The sequence below is a fragment of the Aotus nancymaae genome, unplaced genomic scaffold (genome assembly GCF_030222135.1).
Source record: "Aotus nancymaae isolate 86718 unplaced genomic scaffold, 86718_ANA_hifiasm-v0.15.2.pri h1tg000062l, whole genome shotgun sequence".
Classification (NCBI taxonomy): Eukaryota; Metazoa; Chordata; class Mammalia; order Primates; family Aotidae; genus Aotus; species Aotus nancymaae.
Window position 1 is genome coordinate 23,200,280 of NW_026988476.1, and position 22,936 is coordinate 23,223,215.

General features: G+C 41.1%; 1 protein-coding gene and 1 long non-coding RNA gene across 4 annotated transcripts in view; one reads left to right on the top strand and one right to left on the bottom strand.

Moving 5' to 3' along the window:
- DDHD1 (DDHD domain containing 1) overlaps window positions 1-13,896 on the bottom strand; it is a 104,273-nt gene extending 90,377 nt beyond the window's left edge. For 2 of the 3 annotated variants that reach the window (XM_012451028.2, XM_012451029.3), the window contains exon 1: window positions 12,952-13,896. In XM_012451028.2, the coding sequence (XP_012306451.2) occupies window positions 12,952-13,786 (835 nt within the window). In that variant the 5' untranslated portion in view covers window positions 13,787-13,896. The remainder of the gene's footprint in view (window positions 1-12,951) is intronic. The other variant, XM_012451030.2, reaches the window with a different exon arrangement.
- A 148-nt stretch (window positions 13,897-14,044) lies between these two features.
- Window positions 14,045-18,123, top strand: LOC105716457 (uncharacterized). The gene is made up of 3 exons (XR_001107285.2): window positions 14,045-14,420; window positions 16,838-17,169; window positions 17,760-18,123. It is a non-coding gene; the product is annotated as an uncharacterized LOC105716457 (long non-coding RNA).
- The last annotated feature ends 4,813 nt before the right edge of the window (window positions 18,124-22,936 follow it).

Below are 22,936 nucleotides of genomic sequence, written 5' to 3' on the forward strand. Positions count from 1 at the left end.
GACATATTCATTCAAGAACACAGCAATAGACATGTAATAGAAACTAAGATTAAATACAGGAAAAAAAAAAAAAAGAAAAGAAAACTACAGGGCAGGCCAGGTGCTGTGGCTCACTCCTGTAATCCCAGAACTTTGGGAAGTTGAAGTATGGATTACCTGAGGTCGGGAGTTTGAGACCAGCCTGGCCAACAAGGTGAAACCCCGTCTCTACTAAAAATACAAAAATTAGCTGGGCATGGTAGCATGCAGCTGTAATTCCAACTACTTGAGAGGCTGAGGCAAGAGAATCGCTTGAACCCGGGAGGTGGAGGTGCAGTGAGCTGAGATTGCATCACAGCACTCCAGCCTGGGTGACAGGGCGAGATTCCATCTCAGAAAAAAAAGAAAAGAAGAAGAAAAGGAAAAATCACAGGGCTGTAGGGCAATATCAAAATGTACAGAGTTGTGGGGCAATATCAAGAATACTGACTTAACATGTAGTAGGAATCCGAGAAAAGGGGTAGGATAAACAGAAAAATAAATTTGGAGAATAGCCAAATTTGATGAAAGTGATAAACCCACAGTTCCTAGAATCTTAAAAAATCCCATGCAGATGAATTATGAAGAAAACCACAGCAAGACACATAATCAAATTCCTGCAAGTCATCAACAAAGTGGGGGATAGGGAGGGAGGAAGCTATCAGGGAAAAAAAAGATGACATTTAGAAGAACAAAGATAAAAACAATAGCAAACTTCTCATCAGAAACTAGAGAAGTGAAAGACTTCAGTGAGGTAATGTTTAAAGTTCTGAAGGACACAAAAATGTCCACCTAGAATTCTATATCCAGCAAAATTATCTTTCAAAACTAAGAGATAAATAGAGTTTAAAGAAATTGCTTTTTAAAAACGACTGCTTAAAGGCCGGGTGAAGTGGCTCATGTCCGTAATCCCAGGGCTTTTGGAGGCCAAGGAGGGTGAATCACTTGAGGTCGGGAGTTCAAGACCAGCCTGAACTCCCTGGACATGGCAAAACCCTACCTCTACTAAAAATACAAAAATTAGCCAGGTGTGGTGGCACATGCCTGTAACCCCAGCTACTTGAGAGGCTGAGGCAGGAGAATTGCTTGAGCCCTGGAGATGGAGGCTGCAGTGAGCCAAAATTGTGCTACTGCACCCCAGCCTGGGCAACAGAGAGAGACTCTGTCTCAAAAAAAAAACAAAAAACAAAAAACAAAAAAAACTTGCTTAAAGTGAAAATACTGTTTTATTTCATTCCTATATTGTTTATAACAAAAAGAAATGAAATGTATGACAATGGCAAAACAGCTATGGGGGGGTAAATGAAAGTATGCTACTAAGGTTCTTCCAGTTTTCACAAGTGACACAACAATTTTTGAACCCTTCAGAGACAGAAAACTGTAAGAGAGTCAAATAGAAATGCTAGAAACTAGAAACATAAGATAAAGAATACCTTTGATCAACACAGCTGAGGAAACAATCAGTGAACTCGAAAACAGGTTAATAAAAATTACCTAAATAGAAATACAAAGAAAAAAAAAGTGGGGGAAAAATTAAAAAACAGAATAGAGCATCCACGAACTGGGGAACTATATCAAATGATCTATCATATATGTAATCGAAATTCAAAAAGCTTAGAGAGGCCGGGTGCAGTGGCTCACACCTGTAATCCCAGCACTTTGGGAGGTCAAGGTGGACAGATCACCTGAGGTCAGGAGTTAAAGACCAGCCTGGCCAACAAGGTGAAACCCCATTTCTACTCAAATACAAAAGTTAGCCTCGTGTGGTGGAGGTTGCAGTGAGCTGAGATTGTGCCACTGCACTCTAGCCTGGATAACAGAGTGAGACTCTGTCTCAAAAAAAGAAAAAAAAAAGCTAAAAGAACACAAACCAAGATAAATATGAAAAAGTATCCCTAAAATCTAATATTAAAGATAGAAGAGAATCATAAAAAAAAAAAAAAAATCCAATCCAGAAGAAGGCAGGAAAAGAGGAGAAAGAAACGAAGAACAAATGAGACAAACAGAAAATTAGTAGCAGGATGTTCATTTTAAAATCAAACTTAGCATTAATCACACTAAATGTAAATGGTCTAACATGCCAATGAAAAGGCAGAGTTTGTCAGAATAAATTTCAAAAGGTAAAACCCAGACAGGCAGGGTGGCTCATGCCTATAATCCCAGCATTTTAGGAGGCGGAGGTGGGCACATCACCTGAGGTCAGGAGTTCAAGATCAGCCTGTCCAACATGTAGAAATCCCATCACTACTAAAAATACAAAATTAGCTAGGAGTGTTGGTACATGCCTGTAACCCCAGCTACTCGGGAGGCTGAGGCAGGAAAATCATTTGAACCTGGGAGGCAGAGGTTGCGGTGAGCCGAGATTGTGCCATTGCACTCCAGCCTGGGAAACGAGAGAAACTCCATCTCAAAAAAAAAAAGCAAGATCCAACAGATAGGTAAAAGACACACATAGATTTAAAGGTAAAAGGACAGGAAAAGATATAAATTACAAATACTAATCAAAAGGAATCTAGAGTGGCTATGTTAGTATCGAATAAAGTAGATTTCAACAAAAGAAACATTACCAGAGATAAAGGGAGATATTTCAAAGTGATAAAAGTATTTCATCAAAAGGATATAATAATCCTAAATGTATACACATCTATGAACAGAGCTTCAAAATACATGAAGCAAAAATCAATATAACTTCATTAACAGGCTAACTAGATCCATAATTGTAGTTGGAGACTTCATCCTTCTCTTCACTGACAAAATAATACAGAAAATCAATAAGATACAGAAGTTTTAAATTTGAAGGACAGAGTGGCAATACAGAAGTAGAAAGAACAACAGAGATTAAATAAAAGTACCAATTTGTCAGAAGAAGGCCAATTCCCCTAGAATCTCTTGAAATGTAACCTTGGACTGACTGAACTGGTAATTCTTGGAGTATAAGTGAAGACAACTGAAGATGAGGCAGCTTCTAGTCACTCAGATGAGGGGGTTTATGAACTAACAGAATTACCAAAGTGAAGTCTTCAAACCCCCTGCTATCAGAATTTCTTCTATTAAAGAGGAAGATTATCTGGCCCTAGCTCAGATGTCTTGTACCAAATTTCCAGGGATCAGATCTGAGAATCTGCATTTTAACAATCTTCCCAGTTACTGTTACACTCAATGAAATCTGCAAACTACTGGTCACATAAAAATACTAGAAATTAATAATGCAGGTTGCCATTCTGCAGACTACAGAATCCAGCAGAGGCAATCAGAGGCTGAAAAGTAGTCTTTTGTCTTCATCTTACCTAGAAAGGTCTTCATTTTGTTCAAACTCAGAGTTCAAAGGAGAAATTAAGGTGAAGTGTGAAACTTCACTGTGATTCCCAGAACTCTTGGAGTGATTAAGTCGTTTTAAGATGCGTACATGCAAATATATATGGTATATGTGTGTATGTATGTATATATATGGTTATCAAGTATAGGCGAAAGTAATTTTGATGGAGCCACAGCTTTTTACCCTTTGCCCCACCAACTCCAAACAGAACAGGTTTACCACAAATGTTTTTAATTTCCAGAAACAGGCTGCTAGTTCAAGAGCAAATATACTAGCCTGGCTTAGGTAACACTTACTGACCCAAGTACTAAGCATTCTGCACATATGTACTTCAATTGAATCTTAATAATTAATAACAATCATCTGATAATAACTCTGGGAAGCTGGCGTGATCCTCATTTACAAAGAAGAAATAAATTGGGCCACAGAGATTATTCTTGCCTGAAGGCATATAGCTAAGGTAAGTCAAGGATTTAAATTAAGGGAATTTGACAACAAAGATCTGTTTTTCTGTTCCCACATGTTTTTTATCACCAATGATGGATAAGGAATGGCTGCCTCCTCCTTTGACTAAGGAGAGATTCAAGATTATTTTATGTTACATTTTACACTAAGTGCCAGAACCTGGCTGCCATCCCTACTACTGCTGGTTTAACTGCAGATCAATTAAGTAAAATTCTCTCATAGTTTTCATGCTGAGGTCTCCAACATAAAAATTGTGGGTCATTTTTTTCCTGCCGACAAGCAAAAAACCAAGAACATTACTGGCTCTCCCTTAACTGAAAACCGAGGAGTCTTGTAGAAAACTGTAAAGTTCTCTATTGTATCAAACATCCGGGTAGCTGTGAGAGATGGTCTAAATGAGCTCTGGGGATAAAGTTGGCACCTCTCACATTTGGTGACAGGATCTGTATACCAAAAAAAAAGCAGATGCTCAAGAATATAGAATGCTTTCATGGGAAAGAATTCCTCCTTTCCCACAGGCAACAGATTGTAAGAGAAAGACTGGTAAACTCTGAGGTCCAAGCCAGGAGAACTCAAGACAGCATTGACCTTTCTGGGGCCTGAGAGACCAGATGAAAATCACAGGTTCTCATAAAGGCAGGCAACAGTTACAGGGGACCTAGAGCTGTTCCCATTTGAGAGATGATTACCAAGATGGCAGGCCAAGGATATGCCATGTGAGGAAAGAGACTATGAATTTAAACAGGAGAGCCAAGAATGTCAAGTGGGTTGGAAATTTGGAAGGACTGAACAGGCAGGAAGGTGGAGAAACAATCATGGCTAACAGTTTTATAGAACTTAAAATATCATAGGATATTTTAAGATCTTTAAATATTTTAACTATTTTTTTAAAAACAATGTAAGAGGTAGATACTATTCTCCACATTTTATAGAAGAAGAATCTAAGGCACAGGGAATTTCAGTTGCTGAAGGTCACACAGTATACAGCAGAGCTGGGATTTGAGCCAAGTCTGGATCCAGTGGTCCTTAACATTCTTAAAACACCAAACAATGTTGCCTCCCTAGGAAAACTAGTAAGAACTGAAATGGAGGTGGCAGAGATGAAACTGATGAGCTGTGTAAGGTGAGAGGCGATTTGAAAACAAATGCTGGAAATCAGGTTCAACCTTTATGTGTGGCCTATCATACCTCTTGATGGATTGTAGTCTTTCCATAAAAGACAGAATCCTGCCTGGCAGTTAGAATTCCAAATGATTCAACCCAGTATTCCAGGATTAGGACCATTCACTATACATGAGATATAGTTGCACCTTTCTCCTCTACCAAAAAAAGTGTAATAAATAATGTAGTGTATACTAAATAGTGTAACAGACTAAACAGTAAACAGGCTGAAGAATAAACTGCAAATATATCCAAACGGATATTCTAAAATATGGAGTCCTAATGTTTTCCAGTAAAAGGCAAAGAGTAGAACCATGGGTAACCTGTGCTAATCTTAAGTACGAAGCATAACAGTGTTGGCTATACAAAGAGAATGTTAAGCAAAGGCAAGTATCTTCTCCTAAACCTTACAGACATGTACACTTGTCTCATATGGTGTTAGCCATATAGGAAAGGTTCATTTCAGCAGTAGATAGCCAAATGGGTAGAATATGTGTCACTGAAAGAGTCTGAGCAACCACACTGTGCTTATCTCAGTTTGAGTGGTGGTGCTCAACAACGTCTTTGGTTTGAAGTAGATTCTCTTTTCCTGCAATTGTCTTTTGATTACAGCAAAAAAAAAATCGTAAACAAACTTGGGTGCACTTAATGTTAAAATATGTATCAGATTTTAAAATGCAAGTTTACTGAAGGTTTAAGTGGGTGTATCAGGTATACACGAGATATCCTGGGCCTAGTTAGAAGCAATTCTACAGAACTCTCGAGAATAGACTCAGCCAATAAAATATGAACTTAAAGTTGCTATTAAGTAGTTGTAGTAAGTTGCAAAATGTAAGAGTGGGATTGCATTTAACTAAATGTCTATACTAAGGCTTAGAAGTAATTCTGACTCTCCTCCCTGTGCACATCTAATATTACTGAGCAGAGGCTGGGCACAGTGGATCACGTTTGTAATCCCAGCACTTTGGAAGACTGAGGCAGGTGGATCACCCAAGGTCAGGAGTTCAAGACCAGCCTGGCCAACATGGTGAAACCCTGTCTCCACTAAAAATACAAAAATTAGCCAAGCATGGTGACACAGGCCTATGATCCCAGCTACTCAGGAGGCTGAGGCAGGAGAATTGCTTGAACTTAGGAGGCGGAGGGAGCAGTGAGCCGAGATGACACCACTGTACTCCAGCCTGGGCAACAGAGGGAGACTCCATCTCAAAAATAATAATAATAATAAAGTTACTGAGCAGAGCATTCCATGGCACATGCTTTAGAAATCTTAAGTCTTGACAAGGCTGGGTGTGGTGGCTCATGCCTGCAGTCCCAGCAGTGTAGGAGGCTGAGGCAGGAGGATTGCTTGAGTCCAGGAGTTTGAGACCAGCCTGGGCAACATAGGAAGGCCATGTCTCTACAAGTAATAATTTAAAAAATTAGCTGGGCATGGTGACATGCACCTGTGGTCCTCGCTTCTTGGGAGGCTGAGAGGTGGGAGGATTGCCTGAGCCTGGTAGGTCAAGGCTGCAGTGAGCTATGATTACTCCACTGTACTCTGACCTGGGCAACAGAACAAAACCTTGTCTTGAACTCCTGACCTTGTGATCTACCTGCCTTGGCCTTCCAAAGTGCTGGGATTACAGGTGTGAGCCACTGCTCATGGCCAAAACTGTTTTTTTTTGAGACAAGGTTTTGTTCTGTTGCCCAGGCTTGAGTACAGTGGAGTGATCATAGCTCACTGCAGCCTTGATCTCCCAGGCTCAGGCAATCCTCCCACCTGGTGTGGTAGCATGCACCTGAAATCCCAGCTATCAGGAGGCTGAGACAGGAGAATTGCTTGAACCCAGGAGGCAGAGGTTGCAGTGAGCCAAGATTGCGCCCTTGCACTCCAACCTTGGTGACAGGGCAAGACTCCATCCCCCCAACTAAAAAGAAAGTTTTAACATAGTTCAACTAGTTATTCGCCCCCCATTATGTTTCTCAAAGGACAGCTTGCATCAATGTTCAGAAAAATAGTCCACTAAGAAGCAGACAGAGACAATTAGTAATATTATAGAGATTTCCACTTAACTTTCCATTATTTGGAAAAAGCCATCCACTCAGATGAATTTGTACCTCACAAGGATTTTCCAGTATCTAAGATCTTGGAATACAGAAGTAATAACGATGTCATTTTCAAAGGGTGACCTGAACCCCAGCAGTCATTCAGTAGAGTTTATTTAAAAATACAAGAACAATGATTATAAAGATTATCTAGATATAGCTTAATGTAAAAAGACATTAAAATAAACATGAATAGGCTGGGCATGGTGGCTCATACCTGTAATTCCAACACTTGGGGAGGCCGAAGCAGGTGGATGACTTGAGGTCAGCAGTTCCAGACCAGCCTGACCAACATGGTGAAACCCCATCTCTACTAAAAATACAAAATTAGCCAGACGTTGAGGCACACGCCTGTAATCTAAGCTACTCAGGAGGCTGAGGCAGGAGAATTGCTTGAAGCAGGGAGGCAGAGGTTGTAGCGAGCCAAGATTGCGCCATTGCACTCTAGCCTGCACAAGAGCGAAACTCCATCTCAAAAACAAAAACAAAAACAGAAGTAATGGAAGTATAATTCAGTCTTGTTGACAATTTGGTAATGTTGAAAAGCAGTACATAAAATAGAATTAGTTTTATATGATCATATCAATTTTGCTACTGTTTTTCTTTAGCTCTCTGGTACAGGCAAGTTCCTACATATTTTTTTACCACCTTGATTTTCACTTGTCTCCTAATCTAGGGGTATCAGAAAGTATCTACATTGTGATTCTCATCCTATGAATCCACTCAATTGACAGTGATTCAACACTTTTTATATTTTTTCCCTTTACCAAAGCAGAATCAAAAAAGTATAATTGTAGATTATATAGAGTAACTATTAAAAAATTTTTTCCTTGTTCTGCTTTTTAACTGAACTTTTAGAGTATATTGTGGCAAAAAAGAAGAGACCCTGTATATCTGTACCCTTCATCAATGCTGACAGTTTTTTTTAAATATATATAGCATGCACAGTATAAATTTCACTACACTCATGAAATAACAAAGGTCTTACGTCAGATTCCCTAGTTATCAGGAATTCCAGAACCATCTACTTCCCAATCTCTTCTGCCAGTATTTTTCATCTTAGCCTTCCTCTGAATAATACTTTCTCCTTCTGGTTCTCCTCCCTGACCTCCACTTTCCTCCCTCAGTCCGTAATTCTCAGAAGATTCCTTGACGAGCACATCCAGATTGTTTTCTTGCTCTCTACAAAAAAGGATCAACTCCAGGTTCCAGACATCAAAGTTCTCAGCAAAATACAAACTTTAAAGAGTGATATGGAGATAAAAGACCCAGGAAATAAAATTTGGAAGAGAGAAGCATATAAAAGGTCTCTTTTATAAGAAAATGGTAAAAGAGGAAAGAAAAGCAGAGGGGGTTGACAGGGATAAGAAATCCACACTGATTTCTCTAAGTATTTGCATAATGTACTTGCAAAACATGCATTATAACATTTCAGCCATACATAAGGTGAATCAATAACTGATATTAGATCCATTTTTAAAGTAATGGCACATTTCAAAGGGAAAGAGAAGCCCCAAATGCCATGGTCAGGTGCCAAGTCCTGCCCTCAATACATGTCACTATCCATTCACATCCTTGTTCTGTTTTAGCAGGTCACTGTGCATTCTAAAATGCACTCTAAAGCAGACTGGATCTGGGATGAGGTGAGTTCTCAGAAAACTGGGACCTTGGTACTGTAAACCTGAGCAGTCAGGGTTCCAATGCAGTCCAAGGCTGCTTTCCAGTCCAGGCTAGTGGGGGATAACACAGTTATAAACAGTAAAAGATAAAAGTCTCCAACACTTTTTCAGGGTCAGAAACGATCCCTATAGTCCTGCTTTATCGGAGGCAGAAATTGAACAAAAAAGAGTGCCTTCTACCCCCGGGACTCCATTATTTTCCCATGATGCCCTGTGCCACACAAAGGATTGTTATTATGAATAACATGGTCACATCTATGCCAAATTTGTAAACATTATGTAATGAAGATAAAAGCTCTAATTTTTAAAATCTCATTTTATTGGGGATATAATTTTCCCTTTGTTGCAATACACCATAAAGACAACTGGTTTATTTCTAAAGCATTTGAAACTGAAAATGGTTTAAAATTACAATAATGCAAGTAGGCTTTATAAGTATACAAGAAGGTGGTGAGTGAGGGAGTGGAAAGAAGAAATCTATGGCTTATAGTGAGACTCCTTCTGGAAACTACATATAAAAACTTGGTCAATTAAATAACTTTATTAATTCAGTCAATGAACAGAAATCACATAACTCCTTAGTGCAAACTGCCACATCACAATTATTGAATTATTCTAAGCTCATGAAATATCTCTAGAATGTTCCATATGCCTTCCCATCGGCTATTACTAAATGCTTTGGCCACTTTCTTGCCAATATTCCTTACAGACATTCTTTCATCTCTGATGAGGTACAGACTAATAACAAGAAACTGTGTGCACTCAACAATTGTGCACAGATTAATGTTACTAACCTGTATGTGAGCTTCTAAAAATAAGGTGTACAGTTTTTTGAGATCCACATATAGTGAACACCTGGTACAATGTGCCAACCACTGTAATAAGCATGTTACATATAATAATCCTCAAAACAAGTCTATGAAGTAAATACAAAAGGAAGAACACTGGGAACAAGAGAGTTCACTTAACCATTACTAAGCAAATATCAGTTTTTATCTAAAATGTCCACATGCAGCCAGAAGAATAGTTGAACACACACAAAAAAATAAGTTTACTACAATATTTTTTCATATATAATAATACTGGCTCCCCATCAACAGAAGACAAATTCTGTTCTCCTTTCTGATTCATGTACCCCAAATTAATTCAAATTTTATTTGCTAGTCAAGTTCAAAAGGAAGAATGAATTAAAACCTTTCTTTTAGACTAGGTATAGCTAACTTGTTGGCCTTGACACCCAGATGCAGTGGGCTAAATTAGGCCACAAAATCTAAATGGTTAATGGAGTCATACCACCATTCTACATAGAAACTTACTGGATTTTTTAAAACTTTTATTACCATTAACCAGACAGTTTCCAAAACAGCTAAAAAGGAAAAGTAAAATAGGGGGAAGGTCAAAAGCTGCAAAGTATAGTATTAGTTTTTCTATTTGAAGAAAGGCTGAAGAACCCATACAAGGACTGGACCCTCCTAGAAAGTGTGAAAACTTATATAATATACAGAGACTTAAGAAACCAATTAAAGTTATACGAAATTCTGTGAGAAATGGTAAATTACAGGATAGACAAAAAGCACTATTGTGTTTTTATCGTAGCTTATACGAGGGCTTGAACATCCACAAGATTATATCTTATAGAGAACTATTTAGAAAATGCCAAAATAGAGATAAAAATAGTGTTGCTCTTATGCTACCTAACAAAAATGAATTTATATGCTATAATTGATCTAATGGCTATTTGCTTTAGGAAAGAAAATTTGAGAAAGATAAGTCCACATTACCTTCAGGTTAATTTTCGTAGACCCCCATCAGTTTTCACTTGATTTATGACACTAGCATTCTACTGGTATTCTGCTTCCAACTCTCCAGCTCAACCTTTGCATTGTCATTAATCACATGTAAGTATAAAAAACTTTCAACTGTTTGGTTCCTCATTACTCACAGGATAAAGGCCAAACTCCTTAGCACTGCATATCTACCCTGTCCCTTTTCCAGCTATTCTCCCAAATGTGTCATTCATGTGCAGGTGCTCCCTTCACAATCTCCATCCTGTCCCTGACCAAACACCAGCCCTAACATACCTCAGTCTCTGTGGTTGGTCAAAGCCCAAACCCACCCCATGTGTCTCAGTGCCTGCAGGTGCAGACCTCACTTCCTTAAAATGCCACGCAGTTTCAGGCCTGTGTCCTTGTCTATACACCCCATCTAGCCAGAATGCCCTTCCCTTCATTTCCCTTTATTTCTCTGCTTCATTAATTCATCCTTTAGGGCTCTGTCTTAAATCTTCTGGGATGCTTTCCTGATACCTTCATCCTTGGATGGGTCAGGCTCTTTGCATACTGCACTGTATTCCCCCACTAGACTAATGAATGAATTGTTTCATCACTTTCTAACTGAGTGACCTTGGACAAGTTCATTAACTTCGTGGAACCCATTTCTTCATGTCTATAATGTTAGTATTAATTTGCTATCACTGTAAAATAATGTTAAAAGCCACTTTGTAAAGACTGATGCACTACGCAAGCATTAACAATTTTATCAAAAACCAAGAGAGCACACAGTATTATTGGTGAATATACTTCAGTTAAATCTAAGAGTAAGAGTCATCTCTTGGTTTCTGTCCCCTCTCCAAGGATGCCCTGTATTTTTATCCAACTTTCCGGCTCCACTAAGTCTTGGTACTTCTTTCTTAAGGAAAAAAAAAATCTATGGTGCTGTTTCAGTCATTTGAAGGAAACACCAAGTGGGAAGCTCTGAAAGGGTTTTCCATCTTTCTTAATGCCTTCACAAGAGTACTGTTATGCACATACAAATACTCTGAATATGAAAGAACTGAATAAATAAAACATACCCTGTCTTTAGTGAGTTTATAGTCTAAAAAAGCGAATGATGTAACAGATCTCACTGAATCTGACCTTATAAAAATGGTAACAAATGCCTTTAGTATCACCTTAAGGTGCAGTAAGAAATTAAATTTCCTGCTATGATTATTTAGTGATTCGACACACTTTGGAATTGCTATCTTAGTAAGTCAGGCTTAACACATGAATGTTTTAACCTTATAAGAATCACTGATGCAATTGAATACCTAGTTATTGAATATCTACTGCACTAGGCCCTATCAGAGTACAAAGATAAAGGTGATGGACTCTGCCGATGATAAGGTGCTAAACATACAGAAAGGAAGCTGTCATCAATCCATCTAATTAATAGAAAGCAGAGTATTGTATGGAGGATCTAAGGATTATGACAATCAATGAAGACACCTGAGTTAGGGTATTGGGTCCATGAAAATTAAAAGCGTATATTACAAATCATAATACTGGTGGTCACTAACTTCTGTGACTACTGAATATCTACTATATATTACATACGTAATATTTGCTGCATGCACTGGCATATATTTATGATCGTCTTCCTCCTAATTTAACTATAAACCCATCTGTGTTGTTGTCTAATAAATACTGTTAACACTCATATCACACGTAAGTAGCAAGCATAGTTCCAAGCCCTTGAGGTATATTTTCTCATTTACTATCAACACAATCCTGCGAGGTAGGTACAATTTCTCCCTTCTCTTTTACAGATGAGGAAGACGAGGCATAGAAACGGCAATTTTCATGGTTAAGATGCAAAGACAAAAATAAGTAAATGGGGAAGTAAGGGAACCCAGTATTCCATCAAGGGTGCGGATCCACTAACCAGAGCTGCTTCACGCAGTTCTTTTCACCTCTCCCAACACAACCAGTGGGAACCTTTTCTTTTCCTGAGTCCATAACTAAGCTGTTGATTCTTGGGCAGATCCTCTCAAACCTTCCTACTCCAGAAGACTTGCCGCTATTTAAATCATAGGCTGTTCAGGGTAAACGAAGATCGAATCAGATCCCCAGGTGGACAAAGCTGGTAGGATCACGAAATTAAACCTTCGGGCTGCGGATCTGTTCCTGGATCATTTCCAAGGGATGGTAGCAGCACCCGGCTCACCCAGGAGGCGCTACCCTCGGCGGTATCCAGTCCTCCTGACCCCAGGCAGCTTGGGTTTTGCCATCTGCTCGTTTACCCTTTACCTGCCGACGCTCCCTGCACAATCTCCATCCTGCTCCCGGCCAAACGCCAGGCCTCACGCGCCTCCCTTTTCGCGGCAACCCAGTCCCAAACCCACACCAGTGCGCATCGCCCCTGCAGGGGCAGCCCATCCCGCCCAAACCCCTGCCCATTACTCACGGTTCCAGTACACCGGGTAGCACTCTCCTTGGGTCACATCCACCTCGTAGAGGCCGCCCCGCACGCACACAGGCTCGATGTTCACCAGCTCCACCATCTCGGCCTCGTGCCCCGCCGTGCGCTGGCAGAAGCCGCAGGCGCGGTCCTCATCGTCGTCTTCTCCGGAACTGGAGGCCCGCCCCGCGGGGGAGCACACATGGTCACCGTCCTGGTCCTCGTCTTGAGGCCGGGCACCCGTGACCTGCAGCAGGGTCCGGAAGGTGAGCTCGATGCGGAGCGAGTCGTAGCCGATGAAGGGCTTCCAGGTCTTCTTGTCTTCCTTGTAGAACCAGCGCACCTCCTCCGGGCCCAGCTCCGTCACGACCTCGTAGCGGTGCCGGGCCGCTTGGCCACCTAGCCGGGTACGTTTCCTCTCCCCGCCGCCCCCTCCTGGCGCCCCGCCGCCCCCAGAGTTCGTCGGGACCAGTGGAGGCTGCTGTGGCGGGTGCAGCGACAAGGAGCTGCCGCCGCCGCCGCTTTCGCCCTCGCTGTAGTAGCGCAGCGAGGAGCCCGATTCAGCGGAGCTGAAGTCATAGTTCTCGTCACTGAGGCAGGGGTCCAGCGCCAGGTGGTGGTTGTGGTCCTCGGTGCCCGGCGCCAAATGCAGCCCGGGTTCTCCGCGCAGCAGGGCCAGGGGCACGTCGCCGTCGCCCGGGTCCTCGCCGGGCAGGTGCTCGAAGCAGCAGACGCCGCCGCCGAACGCCTGCCCCGCGTCCGAACCCAGCTCCCAGGCACCGCCGCCGCCTCGGCCGTTATGCTCGAGGCTCCGCGGGGACCCGCGGCCCAGGTAATTCATGCTATGGAGACGCCGCCGGCTGACCGGCGGCGCGCGGAGCCTTGACCCCCAGCGCTTCCGCCACACATTCAACGCCACCGTCCTCTCCACCTGGAGTTTTTTAATCTTTCAAATGCCCACCCGTGCTGCGGCGGCAGCGGCGGCCGCTCCGCCCCCACGAGACCCGCGGTCGCCGCAGCTGCGTTCTGCGGCCCACCCCATTGTCACGCAGCTCGACGTAGGCGGTGCTTCGGCCCCGGCCCCGCCCCTTGGCCGCGCGCGCCGCCCCGGAAGACTGGGCTGCACCAGCTCTGCGCGCGGGCCACGCCCCCTGCCTTTCTGGCTGGGAGTGCGGGGTTGACTCTGGTCGCCCGCCACTCTTGGGCCTCCTCTGCTCGCTTCCTCCTTCCCTGTGGTTTTCGTGCACAGCTGCCTCGGCCCCACTTCTGTGGAGTTCACAGTCCAGATGTGGATAGGCTTTACCCTACTCATCCATACAATTCGGATCATGAGCCCAGAGCCTTAAGCTACATGTCAAGAGGGCCCCGGGATGTTGGATTCAGCATTGCTTTTTTTGACCTTAGGCCCTCCTGAGGCCTGCCTGGACGTTCTGTCACCTGACCCTGGTGGCTCCAGACAGAACCAGGACGCTTAGGTGTGAGGTGGATACGAGGCACTCCGCCCAACACCCATCACTCACCACTCCTACTCGCTTCATATGCCATTTCATATTATTGCTTATCTTCTAATACTTAGATTTTCTGTTTTCTCAACCTCTCCCCCACAGCGTGGAATCAGTGTTAGTTGATTATAATGATGTCAAGTCCAGCCAGCTGTGGTAAAGAGTATTAGCTTGAGAGCGAGAAAACAAGCAGGTTCTAGATTTAGCTTTGATAACAAGCCACAGTCAAATCACGTAATCTCCCTGATCTTTTTGGCTTCCTCATCTGTAAAATTAAGATTCTTGGAACAGATATTATCTAAAGTTCCTTATAGTGATGGAATTCTATGAACTTTAAGGTTTCTTCCAGATTTTTGTGCATCTCTGATTATGTAACTCATATTCTGGGATCAGGTTGAATACAGAGGCTTACTTATGTGGGTCTTTTATATATATATATATATATATTTTTTTTTTTTTTTTTTTTTTTTTTTTTTTTGAGATGGAGTCTCTGTTGCCCAGGCTGGAATGCAGTGGCAGGATCTTGGCTCACTGCAACCTCTACCTCCCGGGGTCAAGCAATTATCTGCCTCAGCGTCCTGAGCAGTTGGGATTACAGGCACCTGCCACCACGCCCAGCTAATTTTTATATTTTCAGTAGAGAGGGGGTTTCACCATCTTGGCCACGCTGGTCTTGAACTCCTGACCTCGTGATCCACCCGCGTCGACCTTCCAAAGTGCTGGGATTACAGGCATGAGCCACCGTGCCCAGCCAAAAAAATTTTACTTAAAAGCACATCACCCTATGTTGAGAATCCAGAAAAAAACCATCTCCAACCTCAGTGTTTTCAATTTAAGAACAGACAATCTTCACTGTTTCTTTCACTCTTTTTCTGGTGGAATCAGATTGGTAGGGCAATTTTTCTGGCTCCTGTGATGTAACCTGTCAGACATTAAGTCATTATTTAAATCAGGACCATCTGAAGTTTGCACAGTGCCTTTGAAGGAATTTGAAAAAAGGCATTGCTTCCTGTGGGCGGATACAGAGCAGTCTTGGAGTTCATGGCTTGTCAAGTAGAATACAGGCTGGATTTTCTGCCCCAATTAGTGCCCTTGGCTGGTTAACATTGTGCAGTGAACAACCTATCCAATTGTATACTGCAGCTCTGACTGAAAGCATCTAAGATCAGAACCCTCTTTGCCAATCAGAAAAGTTTTCTGCATACCTGCTTCCAGTTTCTCCTCCAATATTTCTATTAACAATATTCAGAATATGATATTGGGTATGAACTTTGGTCTATTAACTAGCTGTAAAAGCATTCATTCTACAGTCTTTGAATAGGTGCCTGGCCACCTATATGTCAGGCACCTTTATGCTAACTTCTACTATAAAAGAGAATGAGAGAGTGAGTTCTTTCTTCAAGGAACTTACAGCCAAGAGGGAGATATAGACAAGTAAACAGATACGTTGTATTATAGTACAGTATGAAAATACTATAAAGGGGATTATAGATAGGGAATATCACAACATTTAAAATACCTCTATTCCTCTGTGTTTCTTGATAGAATGTAGCCTAACTATATAGCTATCTGGTCAGATTATTTTGGCCAAATTTTAACTCTTAACTACACAAATTCCATGAACACTTTCCTCTGTTTTTTAAAAAAATGTACTTTCTGCTTTGCATTGAATGAATGTTTCCATTATTTTTAAGTGTTGTGCTTATTTGGTTATTTTGAGAAGATTATCCTCTTGTGATTCATTAGGGGAATGCCACACTCTTTTAAGTAGAGTGATCATTTTTAAAGGAAATGTTGATTCTCAACCAATCCAGGTAGCAGAAGAAGGGAATCATTGATTCTGGGCTGACCTCATTATCTTGGCCTAAAGCCAGGGGTGTCTAATTTTTTGGCTTCCCTAGTCCACATTGGAAGAAGAAGAATTGTCTTGGGTCACACATAAAATACACTACCACTAATGATAGCTGATGAGCTTAAAAAAAATCATGAAGAAAATCTCAATGTTTTAAGAAAGTTTATGAATTTGTGTTGGGCCACATTCAAAGCTGTCCTGAGCTGCATATGGCCCGTGAGCTGTGGGTTGGACAAGCTTGGTCTAGACCTTGTTGAGAGGAGATGTCAAACAACCTTTGTGGGCTGAGATTGCTTCTGCCCCTTGGAAGTGATCTGGGGCTATGGCAGACCCATATACTGGGTCCCAGGCTGACAGTCCTCAGAAGATATTTGAGAGCACAATATCTAACTTCATGTGACTGCATGTGTTTATTTTCTTTTTCTTCCCTAGCCATATCAAGGCAAAGGTCATGACATTGTTTTTTCTCAATTTTTCTGCTTGAGAAAGTCATGCTTTATCTAATGCTTCCTGTTCCTACTCTCCCTTTGCTTTCTAGAGCATCTTTTCAGGTATATGATCCTCACCAGAGGGAGATGGGTTGGGGCATCTATTCTAGTCCCTACCTGCCGGAACAGATGTCAGGTGGTTCCTCAGCACTCTACATCATTAGTGTGTACAATAGACAGAGCAGTATCTGAACTTCCATAGCTCTATGTAAAGCACTCCATTGCTTGTTAATAATTTCCAAAGACCACGCCTTTTTTACGTAAGGCAAATAAATCTGATTGATTCAGACTTCTGGAATTACTGGGCCATGCTGCTGCAAGAAACAGGTGCATGTGGAACCAAGCCTGAGGAAGTTATTGGCACAGGAGGAAAAAAAAAGAGGTAAAGCCAGTTGGTCTGTACTACAAAAGACGAAAACAGCTTGTCTGTGTATCCTACTACCTTCCCGTCCCCATTAGGCATATGACAAGAGCTACCTGGTAACGATGGCCATCTCCTCCACACATCTCCAAAATGTCATAGTTCAATTATGTGCCATCTTTGCCTTTTCTTCTTCCCTTAAAGTTTGTCCCTGTTGTTGATTTTATTATTTTAGAAATAGGGTCTTGCTGTTGCCCAGGTGAAGTATAGTAGCCCAATCATAGCTCACTGCAGCCTCGAACTCCTGGCCTCAAATAATCCTCCTGCTGCAGCCTCCCCAGTAGCTGGTATTATAGGTGCAAGCCAGCATGTTGTTCATTTTAAACTATTTTCACCTGTGTAACAATATTAGCAATAGCTTGCTGCCAAGTAATTTATCCTGAGCCAACATCCCACACCTGCACTTGAAATAGCTTCATCCAAAGTATCTGATGGAAGACATCTATTTAGAATGAAAGAAAGAGGGCAGACATGACCATGTCTTCATCTACTATATCTCCTGTTTGATAAGCCATCCACCACATCTTAAATTTTATTTCACTTATTTTTAGGATTACTGTTTATCCAGTTTTTAAAGATGAGAATATTTTCTTTGATGCCCTGACTAAATGAAACAACAACCTGGACCGAAGCAGGGAACATTCACTGGACATTTCAGGTACTACACTAGGCTCTACAGTGCAGCATTCACAGTCTAGTGATGTCTATAAATAAAACCACAATGCCAACTTTTAAATTCCTGTGAGGAATATAATCGTAATGCCACTATAGCTGTTTCACTACCGCAGGGGTCATTCTCTCCCTAAAGACAGATCAATAGAAGAAATCAAATTACAATCCAAAGGAAGCTAGGTAGGCAGAAATAGCATAGGGATTCATAATGAATAAAGTCATTAATCCATTTATTCATTCAACAAATATTTATTGTCTAGTGCTATTGTGAAGATGGTTTTGTTTTTATTTTTAACTGAAATCACACTTAAAATTTAGAATTATGAAATGCATTTACTTAAAAATTTGTAAGAGGCCTATCCACAAAACCATACTTACCAAAACCCTATAAAAATGTTTCTTATTCCTCTTGGAAACAAAGGTCAGTGGTGTTGAAGGCATATATTCAAATGAAAGAAAGTGTGAATCAGTACAACATTGACGCATACCGTGGAGGCAGCCCCAAATCCTTGTCAGCTTGTTTATATCAGAAAGATTTTGCCATCTTCCTGCCCTTTCATTACTGAAAAGTGAGTTGGGCCGTAGCTATAGGCTGCTGTGAGGCCCACATTATGCAACCATTGTAGATGTATTTAATGACTTCTGTGCTCTAGGATTTTTTCCTACCTTGCTCCACAGGTAAATTGAAAGTACATATTTCTTCACAGATTCATATGAACCTTCAATAAAAAGCAATTGATAATCATAATACAGTGCTGAGCAAGACTTAGAGGTAGCACCTTGTATATGTGTATTTTATTCTGATTTTCATATATAAATTAAAAAGGAAAAAAAAAAGAGAAGCTTTGTTTCAATAAGGATTTATTTCCACTAATGCAACTCTCAGTAATTTGCTGAGCATTTAAAGGACTGAATGGCAGAATCGATTTATTGTTTTTGCAACTGCTGCTTAAAAAAGTATGTTTATCCTTACATCATAAGTCAGCAATTCATTTAAAGTTTCAGCTTGAACAAAATATGATTCTAGGCCAGGCATGGTGGCTCACGCCTGTAATCCCAGAACTTTGGGAGGCTGAGGCATCTGAGGTCAGGAGTTTGAGAACAGCCTGCCCAACATGGTAAAACCCTGTCTCTGTTAAAAATACAAAAAAGTTTGGTGGTAGGTGCCTGTAATCTCAGTTACTTGGGAGGCTGAGGCATGGTGGCACGTGCCTGTAATCTCAGCCACTTGAGAGGCTGAGGCGTGGTGGCAGGTGCCTGTAATCTCAGCTACTTGGGAGGCTGAGGCAGGAGAATCGCTTGCACTCGGGAGGTGGAAGTTGCAGTGAGCCGAGATTATGCCACTGCACTCCAGCCTGAGCGACAAGAGCAAAACTCTATCTCAAATATATATATATGATGCTAGACTCACAAGCTCACAAATTCCTTCCATGGGTTTCCCATTTGGTTATTTGAACCATAAAAGATAGCCGTTAGGATAATACCACTAGTAAATTTAAATGGTATGGTAGGAAAGCAAAGTTCTTCAGAAATTTCATCTTCAAGATTCAGCAACATGTATTTTAAATATGAGAAATGAGTAACAATGGCCCTGCATTTGTAACTCCTTTCTTCACTTCTTAAGTTTAGAACTTCAGATTCACACTAATTCTTAATCATCAAAAAGAACTCACAAATAGTCCTTTATTTGTTTATTCATATTACTCTGCTGCTCAGGTTAAAAATTATAAACTTTGATCACTCCTGACTCTACTTCTCAGGTTGGAAATTACAAACCTCTGGGCTGGGTGGATCATGCCTGTAATCCCAGCACTTTGGGAGGCTGAGTCAGGAGGATCGCTGGAGCCTAGGAGTTTGCAACCAGCCTGGGCAACATGGTGAAACCTTATCTCTACCAAAAACAAAACAAAAAACAAAAACAAAAATTAGCTGGGTGTGGTGGTGTACCTATAGTCCCAGCTACTTGGGAGGCTGAGGTGGGAGGATTGCTTGAACCCTGGAGGCAAAGGTTGCAGTGAACCAAGATCATGTCACTGCACTCCAGCTTGGGTGAGAGTGATATCCCAAACAATTTTAAAAAAAAGAAAGAAAAGGAGGGAAGGAGGGAGAGAGAGAGGTTAACTATAAACTTTAAGAAGATATAGAGGGACAGTGTATTTGTTTCCTAGGGGTGCACTGCATGGTTTATAACAACAGGAATGCCTGGGCGTGGTGGCTCATGCCTATAATCCCAGCACTTTGGAAAGCCAAGGCAGGGGGATCACCTGAGGTCAGGAATTCGAGACCAGTCTGGCCAACATGGCAAAACCCCATGTCTATTAAAAATACAAAAATTAGCTGGGCGTGGTGGCAGGTGCCTGTAATCCCAGTTACTTGGGAGGCTGAGGCAAGAGAATCACCTGAACCCAGGAAGTGGAGGTTGCAGTGGGCCGAGATCGTGCCGTTACACTCCAGCCTGGGTGACAAGAGCAAAACTCTGTCTCAAAAAAAGAAAAAAAAAAGAAAGAAAGAAATAGCAACAACAGAAATGGGTTGGGCACTGTGGCTCCCTCCTGTAATCCCAATACTTTGAGAAACTGAGGTGGGCAGATCATTTGAGTGGTCAGGAGTTCAAGTCTAGCGTGGCCAAAACCAACCCTGCCTCTATTAAAAATACAAAAATTAGCCATGGTCACAGCTACTCAGGAGGTTGACTTGGGAGAATCGCTTGAGCCTGGGAGGTAGAGGTTGGGGTGAGCAAGAGAGCAACAGGGCGGGACCCTGTCTCAAAAAAAAAAAAGAAAGAAAGAAAGAAAGAAAAAAAACCAGAATTGTATTGTCTCACAGTTCTGGAGGTCAAAAGTCTGAAATCAAGGTTTCAGCAGGGTGCCCTCTGGGGGCTCTGAGGGAGAAACTGCTCAGGCCTCTCTCCTGGCTCTGGGTGGTTGTCAGCACCCATAGGTGTTCCTTGTGTTCCTCAGTTGTAGTTGTATGGTCCAATCTCTGCCTTTGTTATCATGTGGTCTTGTCTCCTGTGTCACTCCCTTCTTGTAAGGACACCAGTCATTGAATTTAGGACCCACTCCAATACAGTATGACCTCATCTGAAGTAATTAACATCTGCAAAGGCTCTCTTTCCAAATGAGGTAACATTCAGAGGTTCCAGGTAGACATGAATTTTGGGGGGAACATGATTCAGCTCACCATAGACAGTGAATGTGAATATGCAAACGCAAGTTTAAATTACTTTGTTGAACATATAAACAGTTATTAGGTGAATTTTTACTTCGAGAACTTTCATATGTTTAAGTGAAAATGGTAGATGTAAAGATAAATACAGATGTAGGAGTTTAAAATTCAGAATTTGGAAAAGCATATGGTATAAAGGAGATTTTGTAATAGGTTTACTACAGCAAATGCAATTTGAGAAAAGTTTGACTCATTCAACCCTTTCTATTTGTTTATCCATTCATATCTATTCATCTCACATATTCTAATAGATTTAAGGTGGTTTATAAAAAGACATGCAAAATAATGAATATATATGAGAAAATTGGAAAAAAAGGGAAATTAAGTTTAGAAAAATAAGAAATCAAGGAATAAAACATACTGGGCAAAGCCCTATATATTTATAAAATAGAGATGGGCCACAATTAGATTCTGAACTTTCCAGCAGATTAACTATGTGATTCATAGTCTTGATCAGATGAAACAGTTAGTTACTGATATTTGTTCTCCATATGTAAGCAAGGGAATAAAGCATTATTCAGTAAAGGGAATTACTTATTTTATCTTTAGAATTTTATATGAAATATAAATTAATAAATGTTATTATTATTTTGAGACAGGGTCTTGCTGTCACCCAGGCTGGAGTGCTGTGGCATGATCTTGACTCACTGCAATCTCTCCCTGCTAGGTTCAAGAGATTCTCGTGCCTCAGCTTCCTGAGTAGCTGGGAGCACGCCTGCCACCATACCAGGCAACTTTTTTTTTTGTATTTTTAGTAGAGACGAGGTTTCACCATGTTGGCCAGGCTGTTCTCAAACTCCTGACCTCAAGTGATCCACCCACCTCAGCCTCCTAAAGTGCTGGGATTACAGGCATAAACTGCCATGCCGGGCCTGATAAATATATTATTGTAATAGTTTGCTACAGATATTCTTCTCTTTAAAATCTCAGATAAGTCATATATTTTTCTAAAAAATATTTTTGGGAAGCCAATGGGAGAGAGATTATCTTTCCTAAACCCTTACTGACATAGATATAGGTACTAGACAATATAATCCAAAGTGTATTATCTCTTTGAAAACCAAGCAAGAACAAAAAATCAAAAACCAGAAAAACTAAGAACAGAAAACCCTTCTGTAATAGAAAATATCTTGATCTAAGAATGAAAATAACAGAATGGTTAAATAGCCTATTGTACATCATGACTATGGAACACTATGGAAAGAACAGCTAGGCTGGGCGCAGTGGCTCACACCTGTAATCCCAGCACTTTGGGAGGCTGAGGTGGGTGGATCACCTGAGGTCAGCCTGGCCAAATGGTGAAACTCTGTCTCTTCAAAAAATAGCCGGGTGTGGTGGCAGTTGCATGTAATCCTAGCTACTCAGGAGGCTGAGGCAGGAGAGTCACTTGAACCCAGGAGGCGGACATTACAGTGAGCTGAGATCACCTCATTGCACTCCACCCTGGGCAACAAAAGTGAAATTCCATATCCGAAAAACAAAAACAAAAACAAACAAACCTACGAAAAAACCAACAGAACTACTAAAAATAATATATTGGCATAGAAAGATCTCAAAGACATATTTATTAAGTGGAAATGTCAAGTTACGGAAAAGTAACCCGTGGTTTGATCTTTTTTTTACATGAAAAACACAGACATTCCCACACTATATGTGTATATATATACACATATATGCATATTTTTTATATGTTTACCTACATATATGGAATTTGTTGGTAAAAAGATATGTTCGTTTGAATGGATATGTTCCATACTATCCACAAAGTTATTTCTGGATGGTAAGGGGGAAATAAAGGTAGACCTTAAGTTCTATATCAAAACTTTAT